General features: G+C 44.1%; 1 protein-coding gene across 1 annotated transcript in view; it reads left to right on the forward strand.

Moving 5' to 3' along the window:
- aux (cyclin-G-associated kinase) overlaps positions 1-14,958 on the forward strand; it is a 462,562-nt gene that overhangs the window by 298,349 nt on the left and 149,255 nt on the right. The window contains exons 16-17 of the mRNA XM_080283925.1: positions 11,921-12,114; positions 14,097-14,099. Of these exons, the coding sequence (XP_080140051.1) occupies positions 11,921-12,114; positions 14,097-14,099 (197 nt within the window). The remainder of the gene's footprint in view (positions 1-11,920; positions 12,115-14,096; positions 14,100-14,958) is intronic.

The raw sequence follows: 14,958 nt of genomic DNA on the forward strand, positions 1-14,958 counted from the left end.
TGTCACGACTAGATGTTCGTCGCAGTGGTTGTCACATGCTCTTTTTTGTGAATATGCTGCAATACCTCGCCACTAGACCACATGGGAATTTACAGTGTTGTGCAGTGTTATGAAATTAGAATTCAGAGTGCAAAGATTAAGTACAGAGTGCAAACTGGCAGTTGAAACTGGTGTGGCACAATTAAGAATGGAATGTGCAGCGTTAAACAATTATAACTCCCAGTCCAAAGGATTAAGTGCAGCACAACACTGGATTAATGTATGTGCTTCAAGAGCATTTTCACCACTGCCAGAGCCTTAGAAGAGGCGAGCTAACCTTCATAATGAGATGGCCACGGACATGTTATAAGTACAGTGTACGCTGCTAAATATTTTCCATACTCACTTCTAATTCCCTATTCCCTGGTTCCTTTTCATTTATTTCATGCTTCCTGTCTCTTTCTTGTGTGAATAGAATCGTAAATAGGTGTCATGCATGTCCGGTAGAGAGTTATGTAGGTGGTATTCTGAGTTAGGCTGGGTTAGGGTCCATAAGTACCAGTCCAGGAGGCAGGGACCCACTATCCGGATGAACCCTCACTCCGGACGTGCGTTTGGCTGTATTACATCAGATAATGGGAAGATTATTGTATACGTATATACCGGTATATACTGTATATATATATATATATATATATATATATATATATATATATATATATATATATATATATATATATATATATATATATTGTTACGGTAGCGCCGGCCCGGGGCTATTACAAAAAGACAACAAGTCAGCCTTAGATGATCGGCCTCCACTGCGTTGCAAAAATAACGCAGACCCCGGCACTGACACTCCGCAAACTAGAGAAAAACTGCGCAACGGAAAAGTACTTACTTAAGAACGCAACACTCTGTACTTTGATAATAAAACGGAACAGCCTACCTATAGATCTAGCCTACTATCGTCACTACCGGAAGTAATACCGCCCAAGACAGCCTACAGGAACACCTCCCACTTACTTCCGGTGGTGACGACTTTCTACTTAACCCGTGTCCAAGGGGGGAACGCAGTTAGTAGCTCACGATGGTTCTCACTAGCCTTGTGCAAAGAGATGGGATTAACTGTGTAGGGGTTAGGGGTGTGTGTGTATGTACGTGTGTTGGGGAACGTTAACAAAGGCAGTGAGAGGACCACGGTGAGCCAAACTGGCCCTCCAAAGACAACACGGTTACAAAAACAAAATAAAATAACTACTTTCCTCAGTCAACAAACAAATGAGTAAAAATAAACTTAAACAAAAACGCCAGCTCGGCATAAAAATGACTGGGGAGAGAGAGAGAGTGTACAAGCACCCGATACTAAAGCTGGCTGGGAAGAGACTGCGCTGATGCCAGGCCCACGCGCAGCCAAGCGCGAACGCATGAATCAGATTAATTAATAAGGAACTTAAATTCGTGCCCCTCTCTCTCTACAATGAATTGGTACTTCTAATGCAAGCAAAACATCATTAAATATACTGGTGGCTCACATAAGACAATCAAAATAATCAAATGCATTCTCAGCATGGTATGAAATAAAATTGCCCTCAGTGGCAGGAAAGAAAGAAACAAAAGAACTTGTAACACTCGCTAATTTAAACTCCGCGAATGACACGGATACATACTGCATAATCCCCCTAGCCCAGCTGTAACGGCTGCATCCGTGGGAACGGAAAGGCGAACAGCGTAACACGCCCTTCCCCAAGGGAAAATTTTGAGCCCTGGATCAAAATTTTCGAATCAAGACCCTGACCCCTCCCTGGATAAACAATCAGCAATTACGTTATCAATCCCTTTAATATGCCTAACTTCTAAATTGTACTCTTGCAAAAGCAAACTCCAGCGGGTCAAACGCTGGTTCTTAAATTTGAACTTGTTCAAAAACTGCAGGGGATGATGGTCTGAATAAATCTTGATCACAGGGCCAAAAGGGGGCAGGTAGACAGCAAAGTGTTGCAGGGCCAGGATAATCGCTAATAACTCCTGCTCTATGACGGAATAATTCTTTTGGGCTCTATTAAACTTCTTTGAGAAGTATGATATGGGATGTTCAACCTGGCCCTCATCCGGCTGCATCAACACTGCTCCTACCCCTACTCGACTAGCATCAACTGCCAGCACAAAAGATTTGTCAAAATCTGGTGCACGCAATATAGGGTGGTGGCACAGCAGAGACTTAACAGTAGTAAAAGCTTGCTCACACTCAGCTGTCCACTGCCACTTCTTATCCTTGCGCAATAAGTCAGTAAGAGGGGCAAGCACTGTGGAGTAATTCCCAATAAATCGTCTGTAATAGCCGATCATGCCCAAAAATCGCTGGAGGGCACGGCGACACTGGGGTGCTGCAAAGTTGGAAGTGGCATCCACCTTAGCCCGAGGTGGAGCCACTTGCCCATGTCCTACAACAAATCCAAGGTACTGGACCTTAGCACGTACGAACTCGCACTTGTCCAAGTTGACTACTAAGCCAGCTTCCTCCAACCGCTTAATGAGCATTTCCACATGATCAAGGTGCTCCTCCCACTTGGTGTCATACACAATGACATCATCGATGTAAACGACACAATTAGGTATGCCATCCACCACTTTATCCATAAGCCTCTGGAAAGTGGCTGGAGCATTCTTCAATCCATAAGGCATCACCTGGCACTGATATACTGCACCACTGACAACAAAGCTAGCCACTTGTTTAGCCCGTTCCGTCAGCGGGACCTGCCAGTATCCCTTTACTAAGTCAAGTTTGGTGATATAAGTGGCATTTCCCACCTTGTCCACGGAGTCATCGACCCGAGGCAAGGGATAAGCATCGGTCTTAGACAGTGAGTTAACTTTCCGGAAGTCCACACACAACCTAACCTTCCCATCTGGCTTCGGCTGCAAGGTAACTGGTGAACTCCACTCACTGAAACTCCTCTTGATCAATCCATGGTCCAACATATACTTGATCTCATTATCGAGAGCTTTCTGTCTGATAGGGTTGATGCGGTAGGGAGCTAATTTTACAGGCTTACTATCCCCAACGTCAATGTCATGAGTAGCCCAAGTTGTCAATCCCGGTGAATCTCCAAAAACTTTCGGATGTTTCCATAATCTGTTGCACAGCTCTTCTCGCTTTACTGGATCAAGGTGTCGCAATTTCTCCACCAGAGCTGCATAACCATTGCCCTCCCATAGGTCAGCTGGTAACATCTCACCACGACTAAGCACTTCCTCCTGCTCCTCCAACTCACTACCAACCACCAAAACTACAGGAGCGCTCTCCCTGGTTCCCTCAACGTCCACTCCAAAGTCACCTTCCAGGGACTGTGGCTGTAACCCTGGTCCACTACTCACATTACCGGCACCAACAGCTCCCTCCACAGCACGTTCCTTTGATGCCACGTCCTCCTTTCCCCGTCCTTCACATCCCCGGTGAGAGACATCAGCAGTCATCCCACAATGAGAATCAACTGGGCGGTAGTATGGCTTCAACATATTAATGTGGCACAACTGAGTACTCTTCCGCCTATCTGGGGTAACAATTAGATAGTCAAGTTCCCCAACTCTCTTCTTCACAATATAAGGACCACTGAATCTAGCCGCCAGAGGTTTTCCTTGCATGGGCAGCAGTGCCAAAACTTCATCTCCTTGCTTAAACTCACGACTTCTGACCTTCTTATCGTAATGAGCCTTCATTTTCGCTTGAGCCCCGATTAGATGGTCACGGGCAAGCTCTAAAGCACAATGCAGTCTCTCCCGAGTGCGGCAGACATAGTCAAGCATGGATTCCTGGTTGCCAGATTTGTTGTTACTCCAGGCCTCTCGCACCACATCCAAGGGACCACGAACTCTGTGCCCAAACACTAACTCATTGGGTGAAAACCCTAACGACTCAGTTGGTACCTCTCTCACTGCAAACATAACAAAGGGTACCGCTAGGTCCCAATCCTTTCCACTATCATAGCAGAAGGTGCGCAGCATTGTCTTTAAGGTCTGATGATGCCTCTCCAGGGCACCTTGTGACTGCGGATGGTAGGCACTGGACAAAATATGTTTGATGCCCAACTCTGTCATTGTCTGCTTAAACAAATTAGATGTAAAATTTACTCCGCGGTCTGACTGCAACTCCTTGGGCAGGCCAAAATGAGTAAAGAACAGGATAAGTTGCTTGACTACTGACTTCGCCTGCATGCTTCTGATTGGTATAGCCTCTGGGTATCGCGTTGTAACATCCATTATGGTTAACAAATACTTGTTTCCAGCAGAAGTAGGAGGTAAAGGGCCCACAATATCAATGATTACCCGGGTAAACGGAGGTTCAACTGCAGGAATGGGAGTCAAAGGGGCCACAGGAAGAACTTGATTAGGCTTGCCCACTATCTGACACGTGTGACAGCTCTTGATGTACGCAGCAACTTGTCCCGGCATACTTGGCCACCAAAAGTTATATCTTAAGCGCTGCACTGTCTTTCTGTTTCCCAAGTGACCTGCTAAAGGTCCCTCATGTGCTAACTGTATTAACGGCACCCTATACTGCACAGGCACCACCACCTGCACTAACTCACCCACTCCTCCATCCATCGTGGCGCCAGTGGGCGTCCATCGGCGATGTAAAACATTGTCTTTAATCAGGAACTCCTCCTTACCACACTCCATACTTCTTTCTTCCCCTACTCGAGCAAACAAGGGCTTTAATGTTACATCCTCCTGTTGCTTCACCCTCAATTCTGCTGACCCAACACCCGCCAGCTCTACTGAGGACTGAGATAAGGGACTGGTCGGGACACTGGATTGCGAAGGGCAATCAATCTCAGCGTCACCTCCCATTTTCATGAACTTAGATTCTGACCACCAGAAAGTCTACTCCCCCAACCTCTAAATGCTCTCGCATCCATTACACATCTTCGCATCGTTTCATCCACACACACGTAATGAATCTTTGCCTTCCTTTCATTCAGTTCACCATCCACCCTTCTCATTACTCGCCATGTATACCAGTGGATCATTTTGTGCCTGAGGAGATGTAACACTTCTTGTAATTGAAAAAGTAATGTATATGTGTGTAGAACGCTAGTGATTTCCCAGTGGAATAACTGGCACTTTTCAGAAAGGAAAGACCATCATCATCATCATCACCATCACCATCACCATCACCACCACCACCACCACCACCACCACCACCACCACCACCACCACCACCATCTGGACTTCCTATCCCACCCTCTGGCATGGTGAGGAGTAGCAACATCCAGACAGTCCAAGTTTTGCCCAGTCCAATTGGCAACGCTTCCATTCACTCATCATTCAAGCCCCCGGAATCCTGGCTCTATCTGAAATGCCAAAAACATTCACCACATTCTGTAGCTTCACATAAACGTATCTAGTAGAGTCAATCCGGATGCTGTCACATTAAAAAGGGGTACCAAATCCTTGATCATGCACTTCTTACAACATTCATCCAGCCAGCTTGATCTCTTACCAGTCCCCTAGCCTCACCAATTTCCATACCTCTCTTACTCACACACTCATCCACTATCTCCTTCCACTTTCTCTTTGGCCACCGTCGCTTCCTTCCTCCTTCAGATTCCCTTAGATATTCCTTTTTCACCACTCTGTTTTTATTCATTCTCTCCACATGACCATACCATCTCAGTACACTCTCTTCGTTTCTGATGTCCACAGATTCCTCATTTCACATCTTTCATGAATCACATTATTTTGTATCCTATCCACTCCCCCTACTCCACGCACATTTCTCAGCAGTCCCATCTCCATTACTTTCACTCTCGACTTTTCATTTTCATGCCACACCATAGTCTCTCATCCATATGTTAAAGTTGGCACTAACACCTTCATGTAAGCCTCATGCAGATGCAACACTCAAGCCTCTGTTTCTTATCAAGGCCTTCATAGCACCAGCTGCTTTCATTCCTTTTGTCACTCTACTATCCACTTCTTTTGCACATTTTCCTCACTTTTCTATCACTGTACCCTGGTATTTGAACTCTCTCACCAATTCCAATTTCTCTCCATTCACTGTAACATCACACTGGGGGTCACCTTCTCTCTCAGGTAACCAACACTCCACTCTTCTACATTTGCTCTTAAGGCATGATGCTCACAGACGCCAGCAAAACTCAGCACAAGTCCACCAAGGTCTTGTCCGATATTTGCAAGTAGTACTGCATCAAAACAAATTTGAGATATTCCATCCATCGCCGTTCATTACCATCGCCATCCCTTTCTCCATTACTACTGTTTTTATTTCTCTCATAACCTATCCATATATATTAAACAACCATGGGGACATCACACAACCTTGTCGCACGCCCACACCGATCATGAACCATTAACTTAGATGCCCATTTACCCTTACACATGCTTCACTACCATCATAAAAACTCCTGATGGCACCTAGCAGCTTACCATCTACTCCATACATGCACAAAACCTTCAGCAATTCTTCTCTGTCTACTTTGTTGTATGCTCTTTCCAGATCCATGAATGCCTTAAGCACCATATAGTCCTTATCACAAGCCTTCTCAACTATCTGTCTTACTGCAAATACTTGATCCACACATCCTCTGCCACTCCTAAAGCCACTGTGTTCATCACTTATTAGGACTTCTGATATCTCTCTTACTTTCTCTATAATAATTCTTCCATATACCTTCCCTACCACACTCACAAAACTTATACCACGATAATTCTTGCACTCACTTTGCCCACCTTTATTTATGTACCTGGGGTACAATCACAGCCTTTTTCCACTTTGCTGGCACGGTTTCACTCATCCATTCCTTCTTAACATATCTCCCACAAGCTCTTCATTCTGCTCTCTCCACTACACCTAATCATCTCTTCATACACCTCATCAACCTCAGCTGTTTTCCCATTTTTCAGCTGTTTCACAACGTTCTTCACCTGTGCAAGTGTCACGTTTCTTGGCACTGCATTCCTTCTCTGCACACCCCCAAAACCAATCGTGTTTACAGTGGATCTGCCCCTTCTATTCCCATTCAATAGGCTTTCAGAACATTTTTTTTCATCTGGTCCTTACTTCATCCCCATGGGTTAATAGTCTACAACGTGCATCCTTCACACCTTCACATTTCTTTCCGCTTTCAGTTCTACATTTCCGCCCCTCTTTCCAGAATAACTTCCTATTTTCAGAGTAATTTCCATTAATTTTTCTTCATAGATCATCATTTAGCTCCATCTTTTTCCTCTTCACTAGTCTCTATGTCTGCTTCTTGCTCTCAGTATATTCAGTTCTTATTTCAATTGAACCCCTGTCCTGTAACCACTCTAGCCACTTCTTCCTGTGTTCCTCCACAGCTCTCTTAACCTCTTCATCCCACCATGCTGCACCTTTCTTCTTTGTTGTTACTCTTGCCACACCACACTCCACTTTAGCATTCCTAACTAAGCAATACATATATGCATTCCACAGGCTGTCCAGATCCATTTCATTCCAGTTTACTGATTCTAACTCCTCCCCTACTTTGGACCTGTATTCATATGCCATTTCTTTGATCCTCAGCTTCTCGACAAACCATGGGGCCAGTACGCAATCTTGTCTCATGCCACCAACACTGATCTTGAACATTCACTTAGATACCCACCTGTCCTTAAGCACACTTCACTACTATCACAATATCTCTTTAGATACCCACCAATCCATAAGCACACTTCACTACCATCACAAAATCTCTTTATGGCATTCAGCAGTATACCATCTACACCATATATTGTACACTCAATCCTCGTAAATCGCGTGTTCATAAATCACGGATTTGTAAATCATGGCTAGGTGGCCGTCGGACTGCTGGCAACCTTAAATCACTGTTAAGTCACAAAAATCGCGGATCTAGGCACCCAAGTGGGCCTTTTCCGAGGAGAATTGTAAACCGCGGCATTCAAATTGAAAATCGCGACCCAACAACCAATCACCGTGCGTCCCTGGTGGCATATGTGCATACTAATGCCACCATATTGTTGTTGTTCTTGTCCCGCCAGTCCGGACACTACAGACCGTCGCCATGGAGTACAAGAGCTAACTGCCTTTTTTGTGCAACTTCCCCCCGCCTCCTACCTGCCATGGCCCCTCCCGACCCCCGAATGAAGCGCTCTAAGCAGTATGGTGTCAAGAAGCTGCTGCATTTGTTGTACAGTCAACGTTTGGAGCTCATTCGTCGTGTTGAGAGGGGAGAGAAGTTTTCAAAGCTGGCGAAAGAGTTTGGGAAGAACAAACGCTGAGAGGTTCTAAGTTCTTCCCAACACCACCCCACTCCATTCACTTAAGCAATTTCGTCATAGGATTAAGGTTAGATCCCTTAACATGGCTTATTTCTATTTAATACATGCACTGAATATTCCTAAATTTGTATGTTTGTGTTTGATGGTGCCTAGATAGGTGTAGGTAGGGTGCTGTGGGGGGTGGTTGGCCAAAGTCCAGACCCAAATTAATGTTTCACATAAGAGTTATTATTCATAAATCACGGAATTCATAAATCACGACAGTGGTCCAGACCCAAATTGCCGCGATTTACGAGGATTGAGTGTATACGCAAAACCTTCCATAATCCTTGTGTGTTTATATTGTCGTATGTATCTTCCAGATCCATTCATGCCATAAATAGCTTATAGTCTTTCTCACAAGCCTTTTCCACTGTCTGTCTCATTGCAGATATTTGATATACACATCATCTACCACTCATATAGCCACCCTGTTTGTCACCCACCAGGCATTCCATTATATCCCTTACTTTCTCTGGTAATTCTTTCTTACATCATTCAGGAGACTTAAGACATACCATGATAATTTTTGCACTCATTTCACTTACCTTTATTCCTGTACAGGGATACAATCACAGCCTCCTTCCACTCAGCAGATTCAGCTTTGTTCATTCATGTCTACTTACTTATCTCAAATAAACACATCAATCCACTTTCTCCAGTACACTTGATCATTGCTGCAGACACCTTATAAAAGGATTGGCTGATAGACAGGTGAATAGACAGATTCATCTTTTTTTCATTTTGGCATTTACTTTTAGAGACATAACAGAGGAATTAATTAGAGAAAATCAGGGAGGTTTTAGGAAGGGAAGAGGTTGTGTAGATCAGATATTCATTCTAAGGTTTTTAGTGGAAAAGTTTCTAGAGAAGGGAAACAAGTTGTATGCAGCCTTCATGGAGTTGGAGAAAGCATATGACAGAGTGGATAGACAAGGAATGTGGAAAATATTAAGAACATATAGTTGAATGACGACGAACGTGCCAGATATCTCAAATTGATATTGGGTCCATTATTTTTCTATCCAATGGAAACATTTTCGCAGCATGTATGTATTTACAACATGGTCAAAAGTCCCATACAGCAAAGTGGATTCTTGTCCCAACATGCTGCAGGTTGGTACACATGGCCTGTGTCTATCCTGAGGAAAATTGTAGTGGAAGAAAGACGAACATGCCAGCAAGCACTCCTTCGGGTTGCCAATGAGCAGTGGGTCTCATGTTGATGTCACACCCACAGCCAATCAGTTGCCATGTTTTGTGGATGTGTTGGCTGGTGGGTGTGGCCAGATCCTGCCCTTCCCAATTCTGTTTACATTGTAAGCCACACAGACGTGCTTTTGGATTATTGCATTATTTTCACCTCAGATTTACAGTGTTTTACATTGCAACGTGGGTGACTTACATTGTGATGATGATCATTAGGTCCCTGAGCATACGCAGAAGTGAAAACATGCTCCATCTTCTTGGAAACATGCAGTTGCCAGGGAAAAACAAAATGCGGGGGAAGTTTACGTGAGTTATAGCACTAAAAAGAAAGTGCCAGCCAGGAAAATCGATCTTAATTGTAAATATGGCTGCTTCTTCAATCTAGGCAGTGATAAAGTAAGTGACCTTTTTACAGTTTTTTGGACAATGAGTGATTATAACAGACAGAAAAATTATATTGCCAGTCATGTGAAAAGTGTTGCTATGAAGCTACCTCATGTCTGTCTATCTATCTATCTATTGCCAGACGCCTCAATCCCGTTTGGGGTGGCCACAAACAAATCGCCTCCAAGTCGCCCTGTCCCCCGCCATTTCACTGCCCTGCTCCTCATGTCAAGGGCCATAAATCATGCAAGTCATGTTTGATTAGTTATTGTGTTGAGTATGCTGATGTGACCTATGATGTTTGTCGATCATCATTTCTCAGCAATCACAGTTTAGATGGGCGTAGAGTTCGTTCTGTACTTGACAAAGTGACTGTAACTGGATCAGTGGAGACTGACAAGTGAGGCACTGGTCCTAATCTGAAACAAGTTAGTGTTGGACGGAAGGCACTAGGCCAACGATATACTAAATTACTGTTAATCCTCACACCCCCCACAGCACTTAAATACATGCAGCACTAATGTACATGGGTTTGTGAATGTCTTTCTTTTCATTTTTGTGGTTATTTTTCAAATTAAGCTTTTTTTTTTTTCATAGAGGTACTGTGGTATGGGGTTAATAACTGAACAGCATTATAACCTGATATATAATTGGTATTTTATTCTTATGTGTCTTAAAGTATTTTACCAGCTCTATTTTTTGAGACATTGTTTATTGAAGTGGGGCTGTTGGTTGATGAGTTACAACAAAACAAATTTTTTACACTGTTTATCTCAAAATATTGATTTGGCACGTTCGTCATTATTTGACTAAACGCCTCTTATTGAGTAAGTGGAAAGCTGTTGAATGGTGTGAAGAGAATGTATGATAGCGCTAAGGCTGCAGTGCTTGTGGTTGGTTGACGGAGTGAATTTTCCTACCTGAATGTTGGATTGAAACAGGGATGTGTCATGTCTCCATGGTTGTTCAGTCCATATTTGGATGGGTATATAAAAGAGATACAAGGTAGGGCAGTGGATGTTGGAGTGGCACTAATGAGAGAGGACAGTGTTTGGAAACTTACTATTCTTTTGTTTGCAGATGATGCTGTATTGTTATGTGAAGATGAGAGGAAACTGGATGGCTTGATGAATGAGTTTGTGAGAATGTGTAAGAAGCAGAATCTGAAAATGAATGTAGGGAAGTGTAAAGTTGTGGTTTTTGAGAGAATGTCACTGAATGCACAGTTAGGTTGGATGATGGTGAAATAAAAAGTGTGAGTGCATTTAAGTACTTGAGTAATGAATTAAATCACTGAATCCACAGGTAGGTTGGATGATGAGGAAATAAAAAGTGTGAGTGCATTTATGTACTTGAGTAATGTGATGAGTAAGGATGGCAATTTAGAGGAGGAAGTGCTTGGAAAAAGTACAGCAGGGAAGAAAGGTTGCCAGTTCTTTGAAAGCAGTGATAAGAAATAGGGAAGTGAGCATGGAAGCAAAAAAGTCGCCGCTTGATTGTATTGTGATACCAACTGTAACGTATGGAAGCGAAGCTTGGACCTTGTTGGAAGGACACAAGTCAAGAGTGAGAGCAGTGGAAATGAGTTGAGAGGAGCCTGTGGAGTCACATGGAGAGACAGGCTGACAAATGAGGATGTGAAGTAGCATTGTGGTTTGGATGTGGACATGATGGAAAGCATTAGGAGAAATACAGCGATGTGGTTTGGCCATGTAGAGAGGATGGAGAGCGAGCGACTAATGTGGAGAGTGTACATGAGTGAGGTAGAGGGGGGGGGAGGGAAGGGGAGATCGAGGATGAGATGGAGGGATGGAGTGGAGAGGTATTTGTGCAAGTGGGATGTGAGCTGGGGGAAGGGCAGCAAAATGGCGGAGGACAGGGCGAGGTAGAGGCGTTTTGTTTGTGGCCTCCCCTTTTGGAATTAAGTCATCTGGCAATAGATAAATAGACTTTTCCCTCTCCCTCTCTCACTCTTGTTTTCACCACTGTGCATTTTATTGCACTATATTTACTTTATTCCACTCAGGCCAGAACTGGATGACATAACGGAACCTGATCGATACCCTGAGCGGTTCACGGTTACGGTCAACATCTTTGTATCAGATGTGGACCGGACGCCACCGCAACCACCCCCTTGGGTCACACGCTCAGCCACTTCTCTCAAACCCTCAGTCGCATTTGCAACCACCCTGGAACTTGAGGAGACTAGAGACAAATTTGGTAAGTCTGAAAAATCATATGTAATGCCTCTTTTGTTATGGTATCAGTTTATTTTGCACATTGCACCTCAGTATCCTCTTGTATGTTACTGATACACACTACAAGTACTTTATGTAGCTCCCTTCATGTCAGCAAGTGGGTTGGCAGATGGTTAGTGCCCCCTTCCCGGAAAACACCTTACTAGAAAGACAAACAAAATGCCTAGGACAATAACTGACCCACAGGTGACGACCAAGGACTGGACAAAGAACGTGGTGTGAATTTCAATGTAGAATGTTAGGGGTGCGAATGATGAGGTGAGAGAGACATTGTCCTGGTGTGTGAGGATGCAGAGTGGACATCTGGGGATTGACGAAGACCAAATGGAGAGGTGATAGAGTGGGAATATGGATTCGGTATATGTGCAGGAGTAGGTGAGAATCAGAGGGCAAAGGAGGGTGTATTTATTTTTGTTTGCAAGAGATTGAAAGAGAATACAAGAGAGTATGGATCAGTTGGTTCAAGGATTATGTGGGTAAGATTGAAAGTAGGATTACAAGCGTGGGCAATTGTGAGCAGAGTGGAAGAAGAGTTCTGGGCAAATGTGTAAGCATGCAAGGAAAAGTTTGAGAGCTAGTGAGAGAATTTTTCATTGGAGATATGAATGGAAAAGTAGGGAATGTGAAGATACATGGAGTAGTTGTTGAGTGGGGTGTGCCTGCAGAAGTGAATGAGAATGGTAGTGCTATAGTGGACATTTGTGTGAGGCGGGGATTGGTGATAGCCAATACCCTCATTAGGCACAAATTGATCCACAAGTAGATGTGGCGAGTGATGAGAAGGGTGGGTGGTGAACTGAATGAATGAAAGGCCATTGATTGATTATGTGTTTGTGGATGAGAGAATGAGAAAACATGTGCTGTTTGTGACAGCATACAGAGATTGGGGAAGTGGAATGTCTGAGTGCCACTTTGTAGTGGTGAAAGTCAGGTACAAATGCATTAGATAAATAGCAGAAGAAAGTAGTCCATACTAAGAGGATGAAACAAAGGCTGAATATAAGAGAGAAGTGGAGGAGTGATTGGGTAAATATGATTTGGAGCAGATGGGTGAGGTGGAAGGTGTGTTCAAGGTATTCACAGAGGAAATCTGTGCAGCACATGAGGCGGTATGTGGAATGAAGAGAAGATGAAAGGAGGTGCAAGGAACGGCGTGGTGGAATGAGAGGTGAGACAAGCTGAGGTGCAAAAGCAGAAAGTATACGGTTGTTAAATCCTGCATGGTCTTGGGAGGATGACAGAAATGTGAACAGCAATATTCCTCCATTTATTAGCAGTGCTGACCTTTCTGTATGTCCTGCCGTTGGCGCTTACTCAAAAACAAAAATGTTGGTAGAGCAAAAGAGCAGCGTGATGCGTCGTGCAACTCTTCAAGATACTTAACACATTCCCCTTTCTTTCTGTCTTTAAATAAAATACAATCTTTTAATTCTGAAAATGATAACACAAGTACTAAAGAAATATGATACAGTATTCCTATATTACACCTATATATACATATCTAATCTAATGTACTATGGCAGTAGCTGTGTGTGTGTTTGTGTATTTTGGGCAGCCGAAACTACACTGCTCGTCAGAAGTATCATGCGCCCTGCGTCCCTCCTACGAAACAAACCTTTCAACATTGAAAAAACATATAAATAATGCATTTTATTTACCATTAATGCTTGGTAGGGTATCCTTTACGCTTCATCACGGACCTGAGACGTCGTGGAAGTGAAAGGGCTAGGTTCCCGAGGTGGTGGAGTGGTATTTTTTCCCAGGAGTCACGAATGGCTGCTTCCAGCTTAAGCAGAGAGCTCAGGTCCTTCCCTTGGAGATTCTTCTTTACGAGGTACCAGAGGTTTTCTATTGGATTGAGATCTGGTCTATTGCCTGGGCAGTCTTTCATGAAAGGTACCTCGCAGTCACGAAGCCAATTGGTGACCGATTTGGCTTTATGAGCAGGTGCACCGTCCTGCTGAAACACTCATGCACCTGTGAGCTCGAAGGACTTAGGTAAATGATCACAAAGAAGCTCAAGATAAATGTCGTGATTCACACTGCAGTTCTTGGGAAGCACAACAAGCTTCCCCAAACCTTTCCCAGAGAAACAACCCCATATCATAAGTGAATCAGGGTGTTTAACTGTGCTCTCCACGTAACGAGGGTCAAGCAGGTCATTACCTTTGCGCCGGTACACGCGCGCTCCTCAATTACAGGTAACACAAAACGTTGCCTCATCAGACCACAACACTGACAACCATTGGTCCTCAACCCAGTTAAGGTACTTGTTAGCAAAGGCAAGCCTACGAAGTCACTGGTAACGTGTAAGAAGAGGCTTTCTCACAGGCCTATGACTTTAACCAAGTTCATGGACTCTTTGAGACATCATGTGCACAGAAACCTCACCAAACACTTCCGGGTTGCTCTCCTTAATTTTCCTTGCACTCACACGAGGATTAGACTCCACTTCACGTTTTAAAACATTAACAGACCTCGGAGAAGTTTTCCTGGGCCTACCAGACCGCTGTTTCTTTGTTGGAACGTCACCACTATTTTCCACTCGAAAACGGGCGCACCACCTACGCACTGTCGATCAAGCCACACCAACCAATTCACTAATTTCCTTTGTGGGGTGGCCTGCCTCCTTTAGAGCAATGGTCTGTGATATGATTTCACTCAAAAGTTCACGGGTAGGGGCTGTAACAAAGTCGTGAAAGCCAAAACACTGCGGGACACCAGGTAAAAATTGGCGCAAGAAGAGAGAGAGGCGCGGCGGAGTTCCTCTCTCTCACGCAGTCCGTAGGCAACTGAGGCGGGAGCC

This window comes from Coenobita brevimanus, chromosome 99 (assembly GCF_032717465.1).
Source record: "Coenobita brevimanus isolate Jiangsu-jjx chromosome 99, ASM3271746v2, whole genome shotgun sequence".
Classification (NCBI taxonomy): Eukaryota; Metazoa; Arthropoda; class Malacostraca; order Decapoda; family Coenobitidae; genus Coenobita; species Coenobita brevimanus.